We start from the raw sequence: 26,028 nt of genomic DNA, 5'->3' as shown, positions 1-26,028 counted from the left end.
TGTGGTGGGCTGAGGTTGACTACTGTAGTGGGTATGCAGTGTTTCCAACCTTCTTCACTTAAAAAATAACTAATATCGTGTTCGTCACGTGTGCAAATTGTACATTATGCACGGGTAGCTGATAGCCCTACGAACCATTTTCGATAAAGTTAGGTTAGGCAAGCATAGTTTAAAAAAATAGGGGGTTTGTAAACACTTACAGGGGTTATGTCATCACATCCGATTCAAGTCTGGAAAGAAAATAAAAGTAATGGCAATTGTGCGTCGGTGAGATATTTCTCTTGCAAAATACATGATTTCCCGGTCAAATAGATTCTACGATTAAAGAAAATACCTTGATGAACGTTGGAAACCTTAGAGAGACTAATTTCCGTAAGTAGTTTCTTCCGTAAAATTGAAGAAAAATGTCTCAGATATACCAAACTTTTACCCAGGTCACAAAACCAGTTCTTAACATCTACAGGGTAGCCAAAAAAAAGTCTTAACACTGAACTTGAATTATGTGGTTATGTACACAGCTTATTCCTATGGATCCTCCATGTTCGTAGCATAGCCTTAAGTGACTCCATGTCTGATTGTTTATCCACAACAGCATACCGCAGGTTACACTTTTGAACATTGCATTGGCAGTAACTTTCAACTGCTCGTTGTCAGCATTTCTGCACCTCTTCTTTCACAATAGCTCAGAGTGCATTGTCAGGTGTGCTGGTATCAGCCTTCTTACAGGCCAAGGAAATAGAGCTGGCCATTCTGCAGACCCATGTCAGATTCAGCGATTTGCAGGCATCAGGACAATGAAATGAAATGCGTTGGTGTGTTGTGTTGAAATCAAACTGTCTGCGATTCATTTTGCCATCAACGGTGGAAGCAAACACTGATCATTCTCAGGTAACGGAGCCATCGAAATAATAAGGACCAAGCAAGTGTTCTGCTGTCATCTCTGCCTAGACCATAACACAAGGCAGATGGTGCTTGTTTTCCTTAAAAGAAAATATATATATATATATCTTTTGCCCAAAAAAGACCTTCCAATTGCGTGAGCTGCAATAAATAGCACGCTCGTCAGTGAACATGATGTTCTTCTTGTTTGCACTTGGAATTTGTTGCAGCAATAAGTGGCATGCATGTGAAAGAAGAGCTGCAGAAATGCCGATACTCTGACAACGAGCAGCTGAAAGACTGTCCCTGCGGCATTTTAAAATGTATGCTGTTGCTGATAACACAATCGGATATGAAGTTGTGTAAGCTATGCTACGAACATGGAGGAACTCGCACGGAGGTTTTGGATCAATAGCAACCACCAGTGGCGGCTCGTGGTGAACCAAAGTGGAGGGGCGATAGCTCACAAATTTGCTCTATTGATTTGCTTTATTTTACTTCGCCTTTTGTACCACATTTGGCTAATTTGCAAAGATGGGGATGAGTGATATGATGAAATTGATGAATGGACACTCACAAACATCCATGCCCAGGCCGGGATTCGAACCTGGAACCACTCCGCCACGGGGGCCGGCACAAATTTGCTCTACTACAGGGTGTCCCACGAATGGCGCAACTGGGAATTAAGAGTGGCATTACTTTGTAACCGAAACCTATACATACATAAGTCATACACCAAATGTTAGCCCTGTCCAAGTAGATATTTTTAAACATAGAAGCAACAAACGGGGTGCAGTGTTGTTCATGCAGTGTTGCCAAATGTAAGTGAATGTGTAAATTTATTTTTCCACAAAGCATGGAAAATTGCATGTCAAACATTCGTTCGGAAATTTGGACGTCAATTTCCACCTTGGGTAGGTGGACTATTTCGCCATCTATAGTTCAGAGAAGAAAACCGATCGTTTTCGCGTATAGCCAATCCTGAAATGCCTCGTAAAGGCGTACCGGTCCAAATGGGGGTTTTAAAAAAATTATGAGGTACAGTGGCAACACTGTTGATGTTTGAAGGCAACCAAAGGTGTGTTTAGTGATGGTCTATGACATGGAAATACTGGAAACAGGAAAAAAAGAAAATTAAAATTATGGTGAAAAAAGTGTTACTTACCTACTCCTGGCAACCATGCAATGCGATAAGAGTGCCCACCGAACGAGAACAAAATAATCAGTTAGTTGTGTACTCAGAACTGTTTGAGCCGTGCATTTCGCATTGTTCGTAGGGGAAGATTAGAATTGTTCTGTGAAATGAAGTACTCTTTGGAAGAGAGGGTGTTCATTGTGGAACATTATTTTTGTTCAAAATCGTACGCTAGTGTAAAAACTGTGTTTCGCGAAAAACCGTGTTCCAGAAAATTCGACGATATATTGATTTGTTTCCAGATTTCGTGAAACAGGATCAGTTAATGACAAACCCTACCACAGACAACCACCAGTTTTGACACAAGGTGTGCTTCAGGATGTGGAGCAGAGAATATCACAATCTCCCAGGAAATCTGTTCGTAAACTTGCTGCACAGTCAGGTGTACCAAAAACAACAACTCACCGAGCGTTAAAACAATTGCACCTACGTGCATATAAGGTACAGGCTGTGCAAGAACTGAAGAAAGCAGACAAAGGTGCACGTGTAAGATACTGCCAGTAGTTTAGAAATTTTATTAGAGACAATGGTGTGAATATTTTGGATAAGGTTATTTTCACTGATGAAGCATGGTTCCACTTAAATGGATATGTCAACAGTCAAAATTCTCGACACTGGTCAAGTAACAATCTCCATTTGTTACATGAACAATCACTTCATCCACAAAAGATCGGTGTGTGGTGCGCTATGTCGCGGAGAAAAATAATCGGTCCATTCTTTTTCAACACAACAGTTGACGGAATAGTTTATCGTGACCTTATCACACAGTTTATTTCTCTGTTGGAACGTGATGAACGTGATTGTTGGTTTCAACAAAACTCAACATGTCACACGTCTAATGAAACTTTAGACATGTTGGCAGAGTTTTTTGGCGATCACATTATAAGCAAAAACTTATGTCCCAGTCGCTCCCCGGATCTGACGTCTCCAGATTTTTTCTGTGGGGTTATTTGAAACAAACAGTTTACATTAATAACCCAAGAACACTTGATGATCTAAAAATAAACATTTGCACAGCCATTAACAATATAAACCAATCAACCTTGCATAAAGTTGCTTCCAACATGATAAAACGTGTTGATGAATGCCTCAGGGAAAATGGTTGTCATTTTCAACATCTTTTGTAAAGCTACACTGCCTGTTACGTGCATTGCATGGTTGCCAGGAGTAGGTAAGTAACACTTTTTTCACCAAAATTTTAATTTTCTTTTTTTCCTGTTTCCAGGATAGAACATCACTAAACACACCTTTTGTTGCCTTCAAACATCAACAGTGTTGCCACTGTACCTCATAATGTTTTTAAAACACCCATTTGAACCGGTACGCCTTTACGAGGCATTTCAGGATTGGCTATACGCGAAAACGATCGGTTTTCTTCTCTGAACTATAGATCGCGAAATAGTCCACCTACCCAAGGTGGAAATTGACGTCCAAATTTCCGTACAAATGTTTGACATGCAATTTTCCATGCTTTGTGGAAAAATAAATTTACACTTTCACTTACATTTGGCAACACTCCACCCCGTTTGTTGTTTCTATGTTTAAAACTATCTACTTGGACAGGGCTAACATTTGGTGTTATGACTTATGTATGTACAGGTTTCGGTTACAAAGTAACGCCACTCTTAATTCCCAGTTGCACCGTTCGTGGGACACCCTGTAGTAATGTGAGTTTAAATGATGAATTTCGTATAACAGCCAACGTGATAAGAAATTGAAACGTTCGTGTTTACCGAATATCGTGTTTTACACGTTTGCACATATTATAATAAATTAATAATTATTTAACAGTAATGCAAAGAAGATGGAAGAAGAAATAGAATTCTAACAGATTTAGTCATTTAACAGAGGGGGAAATTCAGAAGAAGGTATATTAATTTTTACACAACTTGATAAGCACAATGGCGAATATTTACGTGCATTGATCGTGATAATTTCTAGTAAAAAAGTTACACAGAAAAAGTTTCCTGTCCAACATGACTAATTGATATGTGAAATAGGGTACCAAAATAAATATCTCACTGGAAAGGTGATATCTGTGTTACCAGAAGCTCTAAAGTAAAAACTTCAAACTTACCAAAAATCTTCAGACATGTAACTGAAATTCATCCTTCTGTCCTTGAACGCGAGATTTGCGAGTGAACTCACGACGTCCCTTCTTTGACATTTGTTCTAGATTCAAATTCGGGCTATGTTTTTTATGTTTATTTTTCATCCAGACTTCTGGCACCAACAATTTCTCCACACTGTTCATCGCGGCAAATCAAGGAATATAGACAAATGCACAACTATAGCACACAAGTATCGAAAAAGCTTCACTTTTCCATGGAAAACGAAGAAACAACAAGTGTCAATACTATCGTCTTCCCATCCGGTCGTTTTATTGCTTCGGGGTTGCCAGACAATTTTGACAAATTTTCAGAAATTTGTAGTTCACAGGTTCTTGTAGCGGCTCTTGGTGAGTTTAGATGACGAGTTTCTAATTTATTTAACATCCGCCTTGAAAATAAATTGGACAACTTTGTCACATTTTTTTCAAACGTGCTAATCAAAACATGTAATTAAATCTACGTGATGTACTCCACATCATTGTAATCCAAATGTACTTTTCACTAAACTCAGAAAAATAGAACGCATATAGCTATATGATAATTTTGCGTGGAGCAAGAATCTATAGCCGACTTCCGTGGCTAGCATACCGCATTACAAAGCCAGGGCTCCTGGGTTCGAATCCCGGCATGGGTATGTGTGTTCTTTGTGAGTGCCCCTCCATCAATTTCATTATATCATCGTTCATCCTTCATCGTCGTGATTACCGAAAAGCAGCAGAAAGCGACGGTAAATAACAAAAATCAAGCAAGAGTCTGTACATTTTCAGTTACCGATATTTTCTTTCCTCATTGGAAATTGCGTTATTTATTGCTCTACTCTTATGTCATAAATGAATAAGATTATGGAATACAGAATGATTTTTTTCAACGGTTGGTAATTTTTTTCTTATGTTAACTTCATTGCTTCTGGCAACTCTTCATTGTTTACCGTTCTCCAGAGAGAGGTTTTGATTTGATTTAGTTTATTTTACTTCGCGTTTTGTGCCTCTTGGCTAATTTGCGAAGATGGGGATGAGTGATGAAACGATGAAATTGATGAATGGACATTCACAAACAACCAAACCCGACCGGGATTCGAACCCGGGACCCTTGGCGTCGCAGTGTGATGTGCTAACCACTCGACCACAGGGTCGGGCTCCGGAGAGAGGACCAGTTTCGCTCGCCTAGGAGGTGGGTTTCGGACGACAAACCCTCCGTCCTACCAGCCACAGATCCTGCGCGTGTTATTCCGCCAGTTCCCTCGCCTCATACCCCTCGCGACCGTGCCTGAGAATGCTCTACGTCTTGTAAAGTGGAAGGACGGCGCCCCGCACGGTGGCGTGCAAACTTCGCAATTGTCGCGGAAGAATGACTACAGAACCGACTAACCAACGATCTATAAGCAATGGAATATTTGCAATTCAGACAGTGTAAAAGCAAATATATAAATGTTAATGTGATGTTTGTTGACTTGTAGTTACACACGGCAGTGCGGCGTCCGTATCGTCCTTATGAGCGGCCGCCCCTGGCAACCACAATTCAAATTTAGTGTAATGGGACTTTCCGGGCACCCTGTACAGACATTTCATACGTGCTACAACAGAGTTTATTGTGCATTGCACTGCATTTGGTACATTTCTTTATATTCCTGGCCCCTTTTTTGTGGAAATATCCTTCTTGTTATAATCCCATTACCATGTACTTTCATTGGTAGGTTAGTTACTTCAGACATGCTTCAGTGCTCTTTTCCGGTAACTTCCATCACACATGACCTACCACATTGTACAATATTATGAAATAATAGAACCTTTTTCCTACATAGCCAAAAGTTCTTATTCTTCTTTAGAAACAATAATGCAAGTTATCACTATCATACATAATTCTTGAAAGGTCTGCTATGCTTACCACGTAAAGTTTCTTAATATTTTGTGCCAACACATTATAATGAACGATGAACTTACTCTGCCGTAGACTAATTCACTGCCATGTGAAAATTATCCAGTTATCTGTTTGCATTGGAATCCAGATTTATGGTTGGTTCTGCAGTGAAAACTCAAGATAACCCTTTTTGATAGCAGAAGTGCATTTGGCCAACCTCCATGGTGGAGTGGTTTGCATAGCACCGTACGATTCCAGGGGTCCTGAGTACTTTGTGAGTGCCCTTCATCATATCACTAATTCTGATCCTTGTGATTAGGCAAAGCTAAATAACAAAAATGAATCTGAAGTGCACATGATTTAAGTATGTATTCGAGAGGTCTATTTGACTTGAACTTTTAACACGAAAGTACTGCGATCATGGACGTTCACATAATTTTTTCCGGGAGGGGCAAGTAATGTAATTTTCTCCACGGGAGGGGGCAAAAGGAGCCATATTTTTCCCCAAAATAGTGTTTTTTCAACAAATTTATAATTTAACATTAGGGCTGTGCTAACTGATACCAATGCCGATACCCACCGATACTGATACTTGAAACTTGCAATAATTAAAATTTGTTTAAAATATTGATCAATATTGCTGTGTAAATATTCTTCTCCAATTATATGCATCAATTTACCTACAAATTTGCTTTTATGATATTCAAGACTTGATTGATTTAGTTTATTTTACTTTGAATTTTGTGCCTCTTGGCTAATTTGCGAAGATGGGGATGAGTGATGAAATGATGAAATTGATGAATGGACATTCACAAACAACCAAGCCCAAGCGGGATTCGAACCCGGGACCCTTGGTATTCAAGACTTGCATCAGAATATTAAAATAGGTATGATGTAACCACAAAACATAGTTTTTCGTGCACAATAAAAACTAAATTTGAATTTTGCATAGTTTCCAGGATAATTAGACTCTGCGAAAGTGTCGCGTGCCATTTTTATGGACCCCATGAAATACCAAGATGCCGGAAAAGTATCGGCTGGTATCGGTAGATGAATTCCATCTGATACTTTCTGATACCGATACCACTGGTATCGGCTCAGCCCTAATTAACATAAATTACTGTGACTATATATATATATCCTTAGTTATAACTATGTTTTACCTTGTAGCAGATCATCACCAACTAGGGATGCCTTGTTCTCTTAGCACGTGCAACTGTTATTGGCACCCTGGAAGTGAAGATTTTTTTTACAATCATACACCATCTGATACTTTTCTCATCTTGGCCATGTTTATGAAAGATCACATTTATAGAGAAGCAGTGGTACTACAGCATTGTAATAGCAGAAAGGAGGGGTGAGCAAGGGACCAGGCTTTATAGATTACATTCTTGCAATGGAAAACCTAACATCATCCATGAATAGGGAGACTACACAATGTGGCATTTTAATAATAATGGTAAAGGCAGCAGTAGGTAGTTGTTAAAAAATGGAAAGGTCCCCCCTCCCAGTATTTTTACCTCACAATACAAGGGTTTCCCACCACTCCTATTATGCTGCTTACTTGCCTTGAGGTGCAGTGTGAATGCTGGAAATCTTGCACAGACTGCTCAGTCACTGACCTCCACAATTGCAAGTGAGTTGCTCAAGCATCAATTTCTTCCAGAATTTATTTGTATCACTCGGTGTAAACCACCTTGTACATCATCAAATAAATCACAAACAAGTCGTTGAATTGGAATGCTTAAAAGAAAATGACATCAGAGGCAATGTTATTTTTATCATTGGATCCAATGTTAGGTCAAAGAATTTCTAATTAGGAACTGTTCTAAATCTCAATCCAAATCTGACCATCGACCAATCAGAGAACATGCTTTTGAAATCGAATTAATTATCGGAAAGAAGCATCAAGGTGCAGAATGCTATTTGTTTATATTCTGTGGTGAATAGAAAGCTTCAAAGCAACGTGGGAAGTGAGAAAGGAAAGGGGGAAGGGTGTAACATTCTGTATTTATGTAATTTCATTTGTACAAAATAGAATAATGAATGAGTGATCTGATAAATATGTTCAACAAGATGACAACCAACCGTAAAACATAATGTAGATGTCAAAGATTTATTCCCTTCCATACCAGTACCCAAAGCCCTAGAAGAGGTAGAGAAACTACTTGCCAAAATAAGCATTGAACCACTCATCAGAGAGGATTTCCTGGAAGCCCTGAAAATATGGCTCAACAATGAATTCCTCACTTTTGAAAAGAAAATTTTTCACCAAGCAGAAGGGTTGGTTAGCCATGGGAAACCCACTTTCCCCGTGGCTAGCAAATTTAGTTCTTGAAGCCTACGAAAATGAAATCATGTCAAAACAACCCCGACCCACACATTTCACACCGATATGTAGATGACTTCCTCATTATATATCAACGATAGATTACGTCAACAGCTGGAACCGGGTATGTGACTCCATTCAAGTTACCACAGAGAAAGAAAAGAATGGTACCTTAAATTTCCTCGACATCACCATATTCAGAGAAAACAATCATTTCGCATCCAAAATCTACCGCAGACCCACAACAGGATCCTGATTCATTCATAAACATTCTAACCACCCACCAGGCCAAAAAGACAACATGTGGAACAACTTCGTCAGAAGAACCTTGCACTTAAGTTCCAACAACCAAGTGCTACAAGAAGAATTGGACATTCTAAGACAACAGGCCTCCCTCAATGGCTACAGCCACAGTGTAATAGACCAGAACCTGCTAAAAGTGAAAGAAAAGGAATAAAGCCAGAAACCACCATCCCACAAACCATTTGTACCAGACCTATCCACCAAACTCCGACACATGGAAATTACAGAATAGCATACAAACCCGGCAAATTCATAGGACAAAACCTAGCAGGCTTCAAAACTTACGACAAATATCCCTTAACAAACTCTTGTCATCTACAGCATCAAATGTAAATGCAACCGAAAATACATAGGACAATGCAAAAGACCCATCAAAATTGATTCGCCAACCACATAGGATACATACGCAGAAAAGAAAGTTCTGGTTTATCCAAACATATTATAGAAACCAACTTCCAAAGGATTGAGTTTCCTTCCTTGCGCAGCTGAAAGGAAAAATAGAACGGGATGTTAAGGAAGGAGTTCACATGATCAAAAACACAAATAACCTCAATGACAATTTATGTGGAAAACTTGATTCATCTTGGTACAACACAGTAAAACTTAAAAATCCATCTCCACCAACCAACAATCCAAGCATGCAAAGACTTGCCAAGACTGCAACAACATCTGCCGACAGACACGTCAAGTAACACTTGGAACTACAACCGCGTCCACTCAGTCTTCCCTCGACCAGCCCTGAAGATGACTCCGTGAAGGAGTTGTTTGTGTGTTATTTTAGTGTTTTAACAAATAATATTTCATGTTGAGCTTAAATTCAAGTTTAGATAAGCACAATGAAAATCAGTTGTGTATCTGTGAAAATGAGATTTTTATAAAATTATTTTGTTGTGTTCACATTGTTTTTCTGGTTTGTCAGATTACATTTACCGAGAAAATACATCATCACACTTTTTACGAGTTTCTACTTCCTTTGGAAATAAAATTTTCTTTGTTATGGCTATTTTAGGGCTACCATACGTCCTGGTTTTCCCGGACATGTCCTATTTTCATACCCTGAAATTTGCGTCCAGGTGGGTTTTTACTTTCTCTTAAAATGTCCGGGTTTTTACTTTTATCCAATCATCATAGGTCAGAGATCACGAAGTTACAACTTTTCGAATCATTAAACGTCTGATGTTGGCAGTACTGGACGATGTGCTAAGCATTAGTCGTTTGTTGTTACAGTTTCAAGTTCCGGTCGATGTGATTTCCGCGTCATTCGTTTGTTCGTGTTTCGAAGTGGAAGTTAGAGTTTGCGAACACTGTGTAAGCTACTAATATGCCTAAAAGAAAGTTGACACGTTCTAAAACTAACTTATGTATGTACGCGTCGTATTATTTTACTATTAATATTAACTTAATAATACTCAGCGGTGAACGATGAGACTCGGTGAAGTACACAGACTCCTCTCAGGTACAGGGATAGTGTTAGGCAAAGACAATATTCACAGCACAGAGAAATAAAACCACATTACTGCCGTATGTATAAACTGAAAAGTTTTATTCTTTATTTATTGCAATTATACTGCAACTATACTTGAGACGAAGGCGAGGATTTCGCTTTATCGATGAATTGACTCAATTAAAACGCATAAAACTCAATGCGTGGCTATCGGCAAGCCTATGATTGCATAGACCTAGCTTGCGCCCCGAACTACCACACCAAGAGATATGCAATGATAACTGAGCCAATATTTGCTCTTTAGCCTTTTATTTCCAAATTAATCTTTAGGCTAGCTTTATTATTTAACGTAGAATGGTTGCAGTATTGTGCATATCATCAATGCATGGCTATCGGCGTACCTATGTTCACATAGGCCTAGCTTGCGCCCCGAACTACCATACCAGGATGTATGCACAACACCGAGGAGTTCTTTTTAAGTTAAAAAGCTTCGACGATCCGTGGCGAAAGTGTGATGATTCTTACGCGATATCCTCGCTTTTATACTCTTTTCGAGAACACAGATTAAAGTACAGATGAATCATTCACTATCTACGAAAGGATACTATCAACAAAACTGACATCTATACATCTTTAGAAATACAAATTTGTATAGTGCACTCTTCCAAACATGAAGATACATTAAATTACCCATAATGTAGCATAAAGTACAATAAACAATAAACAAAAGATATACATTACAAACAAGGTGTATTATTACATATAATAACAAAGAAATTACGCTTTCTTTTACAAAAATAAATACATTAGTGACATATCTTCTACTGGTGACGTCACATAAAAATGTGGATCATATCATCTGCCCCTTCCTTTCGGAAACTAAGTTTCAGGAAGGAAGTTATCTACCTGGAGGAAACTTAGTTTTAAAGTACAAACTCTTTCTTTTTATCCTCCGAAAAACGCACCAGTTTTAGGTTATCCAAGTTAACCTTATCATATAATTCTTTAGTCCTTGGAATTAGCAATGTCACAACATTATTTTCCACTTTGTCCACTAGATAAGGTCCTATCCACAACATAAATAACTTTTGAATGGTCCTATCTAGTGACGAGCTTAAGGAATGGTTTTTAACCATCACGAAGTCTCCAACTGTCACTGTCTTGGCGTTTCCCTTCTGTTTTAAATCCTTCGACAGCTTCTTCTTCTCCCTGACTTGGGCTAAGAATAATTTGGACTTCCAATCCGGTTGGGCTTCTTCCCGTTCGGGCCAATTGAAATGTGTTAGGATCTCTCTGGGTATAGGATGATTGAAGAATAGTTCAGCAGGCGAATATCCAGTTGTTTCAGAAATATAATAATTAATTAACAAGACGACTGCAGGCGTATGTTACCATCAGGCTTACCAACAATTAAGGTGCTCATTCAAGATGAATATCAAGTAATATCTCATCGTCTCCACTTTTTTTTTCAGTTCTTCTTTCAGGAACTTTCTTTAGGCTATCGGTATGAGATATGGAGATCGATACACAGGTTCTGTGGTGGTGAGTTCAATCTCACACTGGAAGTTTTTAATAGTACCTGGTCTCTCGGAAAATACATCTCTATGCTTCAATAAGACTTCTTTCAATTGGCTTCTACCCCTTTCGCATAAAATCTCATTCGCATTGACCTTCTGCAGAATGTCGTCAGGACTAGCCGTCCACTGATCGACATGGGAATCTTCACGGACATTTCTTACATACGTCCCTTTCGAAGATCCATTATTCACGAGGTCCTGCTCTACCGGAACTTCGTCTACGGTGAGGGATAACTTCTCGCGCTGTAGGTCAATTCCTGCTTCATATTTCCTGAGGAATGGGTAGCCCAAAATAAAGTCAGCTTCGAGACCCTTCAAGACAAACATGTCCTCCAATAAATTTCTTCCAGCAATCTCCAGATATACTTGTCTACATCCCACAACTCTAGTTTTGTTTCTCCCAGTGAAATCAGTCAGCCTAACATCTGGACATGTTTGTAACTGCAATGACGGCAGCTTCTCTTTAATCTTCTTCCAAATGGCGTAGCTCATGAGATTACATTCGCTTCCAGTGTCCAGAACACAAATAAAATCGACGCCTGCTACAGTTGCTTTAATTAATGGAGCCCTGGGTAAATTTTCCTTTCTAACTGCCTGTTGTAGTGCTCTATCTAAACTTTGTTCTCCTTCATTGAGGGTCAGCACAACAAAAAGATGATTGTCTTCACTATTTATAACGCTGTCATCTGTTCCCAGAGAAGTCCAAGATTTTAGCCCAACCGTGATCGGGAACGAAGAATTCACGTTGGGCGACTGGCTAAATCCGACTGCATACCATTCGGATTAGCACTAGTCGATGGTGCCCAACAAAAGTCTCTGGTTATGTCGACGCTTTGACGTTGCTCGTTCGTCAAACGTGAAGCAGAAGGTTCAAACGGAGGTGCCGTCGCTCTGAAATTACTGGGTTCAGAGGCGTTACGTGAAGAGTCACGGGAATGGTCTTCTGGATCAGATCTGGAACGACGCGGCCCACGTGCGTAGTTGTTCCTGCCATCCCTTCTAGGAGGATTACGTCGTCTGTTGTAATTGGAATATCCATTCCTCTGGTTCTGCATAACTTGTCTGACTCTGGGTTGTTGGTTTCCAATTCTATTTTGTCTGGGAGCATTTCCCTGGCCTGCACCTTCCCTATTCCACACAGGCTTCCAACTGTCCTGCTCTTCAAGCACCTCGAACCTTTTCAGAAAGTCGGCTAGCTGCCGTACAGTTTGAGGAGAATTAGCTAGACTCAGACTGCGAACTCTATATGGAAGCTGGGAGATGATCAAATTCACAATCTCAGGTTCTATGTAATGGGTAGACAGATTGCGGTAGGCTGAGTAAATAGACCAGGCATATTCCTCCATGCTCATACCGGACTGCTTTAAGTATCGGCGAGATCTCACTGCTGTCAGCTGCCTCTCTTTGGCCTCTTCTGAAGCATATTGTTTGCGAAAACGACGGCAGAAATCAGAATAGGACTTGAACTCTAACTGGTTCGCTCGAAACCAATGCTCAGCCTGGCCCTTGAAAAGCCGAGGAATAATTTCCAATCGGTATCCGTATGGAATCTGCATTAAATCAAAATTGATATTAAGTTCTTTTAAGTATTGCTCAGCATTCTGGGCTTCCAGGTCTCCCTTGAACTTCGACAAGGAATTAAGGTCTGCCATCCTTGGAGTTCCAGTCATTGCTGATCGCTGAGTTGTTGGCGGCGACTCATCTGGCCCGCTCCTTGAATTTCCATGCCTTCGTGTTCGCTTCCTGATTTTTGCTTGATACTGAGAGTCAGAGCTGATGCTGGAAGAGGAGGAACTGCAATCTTTCTTCCTTTCTAGACGTTTCCTCTTTGTCCTTTCTTCATAAAGACTGTGCCGGGCCTTGCGAGATTCACGCTCTCTGTAACCTCTGTCATCGCCCGAAAGACTAAAGGTAGGTGGAACAGCAAACGCCACTTCATTAGCTCTTGAATCAGCAGTAACTCGTGGGCGACAGACTTGTTTGTCTTCTCTAGTTCTCTCTCCACCGGCTCTGTCCATCGCTTCATTTAGTTCAATGTTCATGGTTGGCAACGCTGCACTCTCAGCAACTGCAGACGGATGACCAGCTGTTCGAGATCCAAATTCTGTTTCCGTTTGGCGGGTAACGTGCATGGTCTCTAACTGATTCGTAAGTTGTTCTACTTGAGTTTTTATTTCCTCAACGTCCTTGCTTCTTTGAGACACAATTACTGAAATCTGACTAATATTTTCTTGGACCTCAGCCCGGAACTGTATTTTGTCAGTCTCGGCCTCGGCCAATATCTGTTCCATCGTCAGCTGTTTTTCAATAATCTTATTGCACTCCTCAGTGAATCTCGAATTAATATCCTCTACATCGATGCGAACACTTTCCGTGGCTTTATTAACATCGGCTGCTAAGCTACGCCGGAACTCATCAAAGTCCATCTCTCTAGCCTGCCGAATTTCTTCAGAGAATCGGGCCCTAGTATTCTCGTTCTCAGACTTTAGTTGTTGTATTTCACAGGCCATCTCGCCTATTTCAGCTCTTAAAGCTTTCATAGATTCATCGTGCTGCTTACCGATATCATCCTTTAATAGCGCACATTGTCTACAGATATCAGCCTTCAAGTCGTTAATGGAATCAGCTTGCTGTTTAATGTCAGCTTTCAATGCTTCAGACTGTTTACACATATCAGCCTGCAATGTTTCAGACTGTTTGCAGATATCAGCTTTCAGTGCTTCAGACTGTTTGCTAATATCAGCCTTCAAGTTATTAATGGAATCAGCTTGCTGTTTAATGTCAGCTTTCAGTGCTTCAGACTGTTTGCTAATATCAGCCTGTAATGTTTCCATACTTTCAACTTGCTGCTTGCTAATTCCTTCAATCATGGCTTTTAAAGCTTCAAACATATTTAATGGATCAGATGTAATAGTTGTAGACAATGTTTCACATTCTTTACAAACGAAATCGGTAGCTTCGTGGCTTTCAGATCGAACATCTAAGCCACAACATTCATAATGTAGAAGCTTTGTACATTTCTTGCACACAAATGTGGTTTTATCTTTATCAATGTTCCGACAACAATCGGGAACATTAAGCTCTAAACTTGAAGTAAGATTTTTATTTGCGCTACGCAAATGTTTTCTTTCCATTTCGAACGAAGTAGTTCTGTGCTTTTCTACAAATATAAAAGTTTAGTGCTCTTGCACAATGAATCTCAACTTTAAACAATTGTCTTGCCCTTGTACACTACAAAATCGAGCCAACACGTTGAGCTGCCACTTGACACGTTCTAAAACTAACTTATGTATGTACGCGTCGTATTATTTTACTATTAATATTAACTTAATAATACTCAGCGGTGAACGATGAGACTCGGTGAAGTACACAGACTCCTCTCAGGTACAGGGATAGTGTTAGGCAAAGACAATATTCACAGCACAGAGAAATAAAACCACATTACTGCCGTATGTATAAACTGAAAAGTTTTATTCTTTATTTATTGCAATTATACTGCAACTATACTTGAGACGAAGGCGAGGATTTCGCTTTATCGATGAATTGACTCAATTAAAACGCATAAAACTCAATGCGTGGCTATCGGCAAGCCTATGATTGCATAGACCTAGCTTGCGCCCCGAACTACCACACCAAGAGATATGCAATGATAACTGAGCCAATATTTGCTCTTTAGCCTTTTATTTCCAAATTAATCTTTAGGCTAGCTTTATTATTTAACGTAGAATGGTTGCAGTATTGTGCATATCATCAATGCATGGCTATCGGCGTACCTATGTTCACATAGGCCTAGCTTGCGCCCCGAACTACCATACCAGGATGTATGCACAACACCGAGGAGTTCTTTTTAAGTTAAAAAGCTTCGACGATCCGTGGCGAAAGTGTGATGATTCTTACGCGATATCCTCGCTTTTATACTCTTTTCGAGAACACAGATTAAAGTACAGATGAATCATTCACTATCTACGAAAGGATACTATCAACAAAACTGACATCTATACATCTTTAGAAATACAAATTTGTATAGTGCACTCTTCCAAACATGAAGATACATTAAATTACCCATAATGTAGCATAAAGTACAATAAACAATAAACAAAAGATATACATTACAAACAAGGTGCATTATTACATATAATAACAAAGAAATTACGCTTTCTTTTACAAAAATAAATACATTAGTGACATATCTTCTACTGGTGACGTCACATAAAAATGTGGATCATATCAAAGTACAAGTTTACTAATGAGTTACAAGAAAAGTATTCATGTTTTAGGCATGGTAGAGACGAATTTGCAGGCGAGTGTATGGTTTGTAAACCCGGTACATATGTGTGTGTGGCAGACAAAGGAGGGCTAGACTTGCAAGCACATGTGGAGTGCGAAAAGCACAAAACTGACAGTTTTTCAGGAAACCTGCCAGTGAACATGGATAAAATTAAGTAATTTTATTTAATGGTGATAAATTGTGTGATTTATGTAATGTTTTCGTGTTTGTGAATAAATTGATGGTGTGTGTGCCTTTCGAAGAAAATGTCCTCTTTTTAGCATTTCAAAATATGGTAGCCCTAGGCTATTTGCTAGTCTGTTTATTTCTTTTCATGCCTCACACAGTGCCACATTTTGGTTAAATGTGAACCTGTCCTATTTTTCTTTTATTGTTTGATTTCCTGTTCAACTACTTTCAACTCTCGATTTTAAGCATTGAATTCTATGACTTGTTCGTGATTTATTTGATCGTGTAATAACAGCTTAAGAAAACGTGGGTTAATGAAAAATGTGTAGTTTTGATTTTCTGTGTTGCGCACTTGCTAAATGGTATGCCTTCCTTGATGAAGAACGTAATTTTACTTATTTTCATTGGCAGGATAAACTCTTTCCTTACGCGCGGGAGAAATTATCAGAATACATAGAGAAGCACTGGGAAGATGCAGAGTTCAAAGATGCCTTTGCATTACTCAGAGAGCAGGTGAGTTTACTCTTTTATTAATTTGTACATACTTCATATCATATTAGGGGGGGTCAGGTGAGCCAGTTGCACCCCCAATTTTCGCCACTTTTGTCCCTGCACTAAGCTAAATCTTATCTACGAAAGGAAATATACTTTCTTTGCCCCCCTAGTTTTGGTACCCAATTGTCGCCACTGCTTCATATAGTTTAGTCAAGGCCTGACCATGGATATTCTTTACATGTTTGTTTCATCTAATTATTACTTTTTCTCATTGTCTCTGTTAGCAAAAGGTAACATAAAGTAACAAAAATACATCATTCAGAGGACAGCCATGGACACTTCTGGGTTGTAAGGATCACATTGAAAGTTAATGGGATTGTTACAACCCAGAAGAGTCCATGACTGTCCAAAGTGTGACTTGAACAGGAATTGAACTAATGCATTTCTCATTTCATAGTTGATTACTTTTGATTAGAGTTGGAAGTGGTTGGGAAAAAAAAGTTTTTTTTGTGGCTTCTTTGGGTCTGTTTTTTTCACAAAAGTGTGTCAAATCAATGAAAATACAGCAGTCGACAGTATTTTTCCTGTTACATGGTTTTCGTTAATTTCCCTACTGTAAAATACTCATTTCTAAATATGAAATGCAATTTACAATATGAAATACTTAGCTAGACATAAACAGTTTTAAAAAATGCAGTTTTTTTTTTAATTGGTGGTTCTTTCCGAATGTTATCTTCATATTTCGGTAGGCTTATTAAATATCCAGTGCTTGAAAAATTTTCTTCAAAGCTAGGTGCCAGCTCTAAAAATCAGGGGCTGGGAAACTACCTACTAGCAATTGTGCATACTACAGTGTGTTTCAAAAGTCGCACAACCCAAACTTTGAAAATGTATATCATGATAACCATAAGATGTATTTACACCAGGTTTTCTACACTAAATTAATCATGTACACTATCACGGGGTTAATAAATTTGTTAGCATGTATCCAAATAAAAGCAATTACATTATTTTAAAAAATATTGTTAAGGCGAAGAGGGACAATAACGCACCAGGCATGCATTTATTCCAATATCGTCGGAATGAGCAATGCTAGTAAAAAGATCTCCGCCAGAAATGAAGAGTATGAATTTCTCCCCATTTGGCAAGTGGAAGTGGTTTCTTAAGTTGATTATTACGCCTTATACGGTCTTTGAAAAATATGATGAATTAGTATTTACAGAATCCCATGTATTCCTTATGGAGGAGCAACTTTAAATTCAAGTTACGGCTAAACCAATGGGAGTTTTGTATTTTCCTTCTGAAAATATAATCTTCAATGGATCCTCTACCCCATCATATGTTTTTTTCCGCCATCGGAAGTTTGTTATTCCCAAGAGAACCAGTAAAGTAATTCTCCCATATGCGTAATGTTAAATTTCTGCTATCTGCTACAGCTACCCCGCACACGCTTCACCCCTCGAGGCTCGTCGCGGAGGGCAGAGGGGGAGGGGCGAGAAGAGGTCTGTCTACTGGTCACCGAACGAGAAACACATGTTCGTTTTAGAGGAAAAATCTTTCTGATGGGTCCACCAGAGTAAACAAGCTTGCAGGGTGGGATTCGCGACCAAGGCATGCTAGGCAAGAAGGCCCTGGAAGCTATGAAAAGTAGGGACGGTAGAAAAACAAAAGCAGACAGCAGGGAATAAATTTCAGGTAGAAAGGCAGGAAACATATTATACAGTTTCTTGTAATATGCAGTAACGTACTTGAACAAGCCTGGAAAATTACGGGCAGAATACGGGAGAGGCATGGAGTTACTATAATAATTATGTAATTCTTCATGGATTTGTCTCAATATATATGTAACCGAACAAATACAGTACATATTTACATTATATCTATATTTATTTGGTTTACCTATTGTTTTACTGCAACTTGTACTTCTCCTCATTGCAATTTTTCGTTTCCGCACAATATATATTAAACTTTGGGACATCTCTGTTTCAAGAACGATGATTTATTAGTGCTGGGGTAGGAAATAAAACCAGTAGCGTACGCAGGATTTCATCAAGGGGGGTGTTATTTCGAAAACTTTCTACAAATTCACATTACCATTGTTTTATTACACTTTAATTAATTAATAAAAATAAATTAATTAATAATTATTATAATCAATTAGTTTAATTACTACTAATGCAGCTGCTATTTATGAAAGAAATAAAACAAAATTACATTTCTTTTGTTTCTTTGTTACGAAATAATTGTCTAGTCAACGGTTATTTGTATATGATAAGTGAGACATTTTAAGTGTGAAAAAAATCCATAAAAACAAGCAACTATATTAAATTTATTGAAATAATCGATCGAAATATGAAATTCATTCAAGGAGCCGCGCTGGTCAAGTTTGACAACTTCGTGGGATATCCGGGTTCGATTCCCGGAATTGGTTGGAATTTATCCAACCTTGTCTCCGCACCCAGCCTCATAGCAATGGGTCTGAGAGCAACCCTGGGGGATGAAGGCTGCCGGAGCATGGTGCTGATCACATCACCTGCAAAATAGTTCGAGATCGAGAATCTTTGGGGCCCACCACACCACTACGTGTGCCTTCATGGCACGGTGCTATATGCACGAGGGAATTTACGTTACCTTTACCTATGGAACTCGCCCAGGATGATGATGAAGCGCGAGAATACATGTTGCTGAATTCCACTGAGTCTATGTTTTCGTTGAAAAGTAAGTTTATAGACATTCCAACACATTTATCACTTCTAGGTGATTCACAAAGCACTTCTTCAACATTATTTAATGATGTGGATGTAGACTCAGCATCACTTGAGAGTGCACAAGGGGATGTGAAATCAGTACCGGGAAGAACGTTTGAAATAAGGTCGGCACACTGCGACGAAGCAAGGAATTTTCACAATTCTCGCGAGAGTCACTGCGCGACTTTTTGCAAAACAAATTGCAAAATTGAACTTGGCGGCCGCTTAGATTGTGTTTGGAATGTTGTGTTTTTCTTCATGCTGCATGGGAATAATAATTCAAATTATTATTATTAATACTGTCGCAGATCTTTGACTGTGATAAATTAGCCATTTTCAATTTTTTTCTACAGCATTTTCCATAATATTTCAAAAGCTCAAGGGGGAGGTTTGAACCCGGTAACCCCCCCCCCCCCCTTGCGTACGCTACTGAATGAAACGGTGTTATTTTGTTCACAGGGCTTTTTTAAATCTCCCTGAACAAATTGTTCGGATAATTTTGGGATGTTCTGTGATTTCGGACGATAAATAGACAGGTTTTTGTGTATTGAATGTTTATTTTGCTTTTACTGAATGTGAATTTCACACTGAACGTATGTTAAAATAAAAAAAATAAAAAATAATAACAATAAAAAACCTTTACATTTCCTACTTTCAAGCATACTACTACAGAGCATTCCCTGACATTTGGTACGAGACTCGGCGCCAAGCTGCCCGGCATCAGCGCTTGTCTTTCCCGGTGAACGGGTCAGCGACAGTCGCTAGAATCGGCTATTAAAATTACAGTTTTTATATTGTGTACTAACCTTGACTACAGAAGGTGTTAAAAATGATGTCCCTCTGCTGCAACATATTCCTGGCATCTCCGAAGGAAATTGACATTTACACGTGCAAGTTCGTCTGCTGTAATTCTCCCGATTTTTCGTACAATACTCTCTTTTAACTCACGGATGGTGTGCGGATTGTCTTTGTATACTTTATTTTCCCATTTTTCTTTCCTCTTTTATTCAGAACTGACCCTGTTACTCTAAACATTTTTACGAGGTTTAATATAAGCGACTGTCGCGGACCCATTCACCGGGAAAGACAAGCGCCGATGCCGAGCCGCTTTCCGCCGAGTCTCGTACCAAATGTCAGGGAACGCTTTGTATTTTGCCGAATTTACTTTCCATCATGGAAATACTTTGGAAATGATCAGAATTCCATCGAATACTATGTTAACTTTTTCTTCGTACAAGGGAACTATTTCAAACAGATTCATACAGTGATCCACAAATAGACAAACTTTGTCAGATTTTTTCGTGTATTTTTCAAACATTATGCTTTTCAAGGAATACTGATTGTAGCCGCTTGTGCGTCATAACCGATGAGTCCTTCAGGAACAATGGACTGGCTAAGCGTGGATCTAAAGTGCATTTTGGAAAACTTGAAAGTGGTATGTTTTCCATCGAAGTTCATTCTCTATGTATGTATGTGTGTGTGTGTATCAATCCTTTTTTAAAAAATATCCGGTTTCCTTGCATCATTTGTTCATAAACTCCTAATCTGCGAAGAATGGGCAAATTATCCAGGCATTCTCCAGAATCTAATGTTTACACTGATACATGATAGCTGTTTCCTAACTTCTGTCACTCTAACAAAAGATAACCTTTAATAATCAGTTTTCAATTTCCCAAGCGTTTACAAAATTAAACCCAATTTTCTTATGTTATTACTTAATTAACCCCTAATCTGTAAGTAAGTATTAATATATATACACGGGAGATAGGGCCAAGGCCCTTCGAGGGCTATCAAGCCATGGGTTATTATATATATATATATATATACACACACACACACACACACACACACACACACACACACATATATATATATTCACTGATACTTTATTTTCTAACTGTTGTCACTGTAACAAAAGTTACCTCTTTCTGATACATTTTCAAGGACAAAGGCAAGAAGCAAGCGGGGTGTGAAAGTTTGTTTGGGAGCTAACATCCAGGGCATTGGTTGCTACTGTAGGAATGTCAACAATTAGTCAGTAATTGGAAATCATTTGTTTCCAAGAGTAAAAAGAGAGGGTGTCGTGTTAGTATAAGATGTTAGTGACGTCATGGGACTTACAGGTACGAATTCCCCTACATGTTTCGAACCTTCTGTATCTTTATTCACAAACCAAGGCCAGTACTTCACTCTTGTTACTTTTGTTAGCAATTTATAGAGAAGTGAAGTCCTTACCTTCAATTTTTTATACTTTGTTGGAGTCCCGCTTGGTTTTTAAAGTTTTGCTATTTACTGCTGGTTTTTTTTTGCCACTTTTTACTAATGGCGACGATGAAGATGAGTGATGATGATTCGCTGGCGAATTTTTGCATATTTCTTTTTTTCCTTGAGGAAAATTCAAATGCTTTCAACGAATTAATTCATTTGACTCGATTTGAAACACTTTGTGCATATTTGGGTTTGATGTTCATATTAATTGCAAATATTAGAAGACTTGGCAGTTTCGTACCAGGTGTACATTTATTTCTACATCGTCGGAATGGGTACTGCTACTAAAATATAACCATACCACGTGTTATAGTGTGAATTTCTCCCCATGTTGCAAGTGCAAGCGATTTCTAGTCCATTAGCAATACACTATATTCGAAAATCATGATGAATAAATGTTTATAGAATCCCATTCATTCCTTATGGAGAAAAAAATGCAACAACTTCAACTTTACTTCACATGACGGAAATCTTCAAACTGAACAGTTCATATGCCGGCCTCCGTGGCGGAGTGGTTAGCACGTCGTACAACGACGCCAGGGGTCCCGGGTTCGAATTCCGGCCAGGGTGTTCTTATGAGTGTATCTTCATCATATCATCACCCATTCACATCTTCGCGCTTAGCCAAAAGTGGCAAAACAGCGAAGTGAAATAAAATCAATCAACTCTCATTGTGAAAGGATAGTTGATTTATTATAGTATGCTTCTCTGCGCCATTGGAAGTTTCATATTTCCAAAATTCCAAGAGAATAATAAAAATTATAATCCGCATTTTCTCCGATTCTTCACAACCATCTAACTACAAACCCCTCCCCCTGCCCCTTCCCAGGTCGCGGCGGAGAACGGAAGTGAGGGAGGGGCGAGGTGTCTGGTGAAATGACGAGAAACATGTTCCTTTCGGAGGAAAGAGTCCTGCATAGTTCAGAGTAAACACGTTGCCAGTTTTAATGAAATAAATTAACCACAAAATGTACAAATAAAACGCAGGCTTCAAAAAAATACAAATTTCGCTTTTCCTCTTTGTGAGTGAACTAATGGTGTTTACGGATGAAGAAATGCCTAACTATTGCAATTTTCATTTTACGAATCTCAACTATGTGATGAATTCAAATCAAAAATCTAATGGTTAGTCCTAAATATACGTACTAAGCATATCTTCTTGCATATTTTCGCAGAACATTCTGACAAAGTTTCACAGTCGATATAGTAATCGCCTGATTTTATGTAAAGGATGTGCAAATTTCAATTTCCATGAAAATTGTCAATGAAGGTGAAGGTCTTTGAAATATCTTGAATAAACATGTGTGGGTTTCAAGTAAATTGCTACAGAGAAGTTTTGTTAGTACTGATAGTTTATGTATTCTGCGTAAAATTGCCATATTGTGTTGCCAAAAATTTCAATGTTCGTAAGAGAAAAAAAGTATCTGTATTTGTTTCGGTCACTTAAAACAGTTGTACATGTTGATTAGAACAGTTTTTTTTGCTTCGAAAGAGAATAATAACTCACTTTCAAAGTTATTGTAAATTTTTCATAACAATGACGTATTGTATATCTGTCCATTTCAATAGATTTTTAGCATCACTTATGTTGTTTTTTTCATTTTCCTAATGTTCAACCTCAGCCATGATATTATTATACTTTCTAGTAATTGCGTGTTGAATATGTTACACAGACAAATTATGTATGAATATTTGTGTGTGTGTGTGTGGTTTGCGTGATTATCTGTGAAATTGAACGTAATTACTTACATCTTTATTTTTTTAACCTGACACATGGTTTTAGTTTGCAGTAAATTGTGTTGTGACAAATACTAATAATAATAATAGTAAATAGTAAATAATATAATATTTAGATCTATTTTCCGAAGGAAATATTATTGCGGAGACCTTCATGGTATAATGTACGTGAGCCCTAGATCATGCAATATGCACAAATCTCGATTTCTAAAACAAGAATATATGTGCCGTTCAAAATGTTCTGGTTATATGGTTATATACAGAAGAGGCGATTGGGTGCCAAAACTAGGAGGGAAGGACAGCTTACTTTCTCTTGATAAATAAGAGGCCATAGTGCGGGGACAAAAAGTAGGGGGCAACTGCCCTCAACGCCTCCCTAATATAATAGCTGCCACTGGTATAATATATATATATATACAAACACATTGAATTATTGTAAGGAGTATAGTTATTACTCCTATTAATAATAGCATTATATTTTGTGGTTAAATGGGATAATAATAACAAAAACAGAGGGAAAAAGTAATCATAAATAAATAAATATGTTGTGTTAAGACACAACGTGTTTATATAATATGCTCTACGTCATTATCACTGGTTTGCAATACGTTTCTCCCACTCTTGATGAACAACCATTAGAAATGAACACGTTAAAGAATAAATAAATATGGAAACTTAAAAGCATTTTTTTGCCTATGTATTGCGACTTTTGGCCCACCCTGTATGTGTGTATATAATGGTTGTACGCTCGCACACACATTTCTCTCTCTCTCTCTCTCTCTCTGTGTGTGTGTGTAATCTTTTCTCATTTGGCGTTTTTTTTTTTTACTTTTCGGATGCTCTTTATGGGCCACATTTTTAGATTGCGATTTTCAAATCAGCAATGTGGGAGAAAGCCAGGAAACTTATAATTCGGTAGAAAACGATAGTTTACCGGTTGACTGAAGGGCAGGTTTTTGCGACTAGTCGGTATGGTATCTGACTGCCACACGAGATACCCGGATTCGATTAAGGTTGGAATTTTTCCAGCCTTGTCCCCACTTAAAACGGCTCCGGTTTTCACCCAGCCTCAAATCAGTGGTTACCTGGAGGAAACCGTGGGAGGTGAAGGCGGTCGGAGAGTGGTGCTGATAACACCACCTCCAAAGCGGTCGAGATCGAGAATATGTGGGGCCCTATACCCCACATCCACTAAATGTGCCTCCTCTGCACGGTCCTACATGCACGGGGAACTTTGCCTTGACTTCCAAAAGACGAGACCAACGTTGAGACGTGCTTCTCTAAAGACTGAAAACACTGAGACCTACAGTTCGACACTCTCGTCTCGTTGGATAGCTGGTCAATCAGAATGTGTGGCCTTCGAGAAATTAACCTAAACCAAAGTCGCGCTAGACCTCAGAACCCGAAGGGATTGGTACAAGTTTGTTACATCTCAATATTCTAAATTGTAATGACAGGGCCGAGAACAAGACAAACTTTGTAAAATCGAGACGAGACAGAGACCTACTGTTCGATAATGACCCCCGTTGGAGACTTTGGTAAATTGTAATGTAGGCTATGGTGTTTGAAAAATACCCAAAAACATAAATACATTATTATTTAATTTATCACATAAAAATGGGAGTAAAGTTAATTCATTTCATTCCTCTGACGACCTAGGGCGCCCGAAGAATTTTTGTCTGCAGGAAGGTGAGGCATGTCTTCATCTTTAGTCATTAGGAAAATATATATTACCTATATTAATATTATTATTATTATTAGGGCTGAGCTGATAGCGATGCCGATGTATCGTATCGGCCGATACCAGTGATATCGGTATCAGAAAGTATCGGTTGGAATTCTTCCACCGATATGAGCCGACACTTTCCCGGCATTTTGGTCCTTCACGAGCTCCGCAAAAATGCTGCGCAACCCTTTCGTAGAGTCTAATTATCCTGGAAATTATGCAAAAGTCAAACTTTCTTTTCACCAATTTTGCAAGACAAACTATATTTCTTTATGACATAATATATATTTTAATATTCTGATGCAATTCTTGAATATTATAAAGCAAATTTCTTGGTAAATCGATACATATAATTGGAGAAGAATATTTACACACCAATATTGATCAATATTTTGAACAAATTTTAATTATTGCAATTTTCAAGTATCGGTATCGGTGAGGGTATCAGCATCGGTATCGGTTCAAAGTGGTATCGGCTCAGCCCTAATTATTTTACAGATCATAAAATTCTAATTGAATTCATAATACTTTGGCATTGTTGACAAGTTCATATTTGAGTCCACTATCATTATAAAATAATCGAGAAAATAAAAACATATAGAGATCACTTTCTCTGCTCTCCTTCATGGTATCCCTGATGCATGATTTTACGCGCCGAAAGATTCTGCAGAAAAAAAAAAAGTAATTGAAAATACAGTCGCGTGTATTGTCAATGTCAGTTTCCGACTTCCGTAAATGATTTCTGCACTTTCTAGATCCCGAAAACGAAAGTCTAGAAATGTCAATACAAATTCAAAATTTAAATTTCATGAACTTGTTCCAGATATCTCAGGGGGAGAAGTTCTCTCCCATCTGGTGGCTTCTTTCCAGACGCCACAGCAACTCTCATATTGCAAGAAAGTTG

General features: G+C 38.6%; 1 protein-coding gene across 1 annotated transcript in view; it reads left to right on the top strand.

The window, feature by feature from the left end:
* Enoph (enolase-phosphatase E1) overlaps nucleotides 1–26,028 on the top strand; it is a 63,146-nt gene that overhangs the window by 4,647 nt on the left and 32,471 nt on the right. The window contains exon 2 of the mRNA XM_083118651.1: nucleotides 16,563–16,664. Within this exon, the coding sequence (XP_082974777.1) occupies nucleotides 16,563–16,664 (102 nt within the window). The remainder of the gene's footprint in view (nucleotides 1–16,562; nucleotides 16,665–26,028) is intronic.

This window comes from Lepisma saccharinum, chromosome 3, assembly GCF_977018435.1.
Source record: "Lepisma saccharinum chromosome 3, izLepSacc3.1, whole genome shotgun sequence".
NCBI lineage: Eukaryota > Metazoa > Arthropoda > Insecta > Zygentoma > Lepismatidae > Lepisma > Lepisma saccharinum.
Note: the sequence above shows the minus strand (reverse complement) of the source record. Positions and strands in the feature narration are given on the sequence as shown.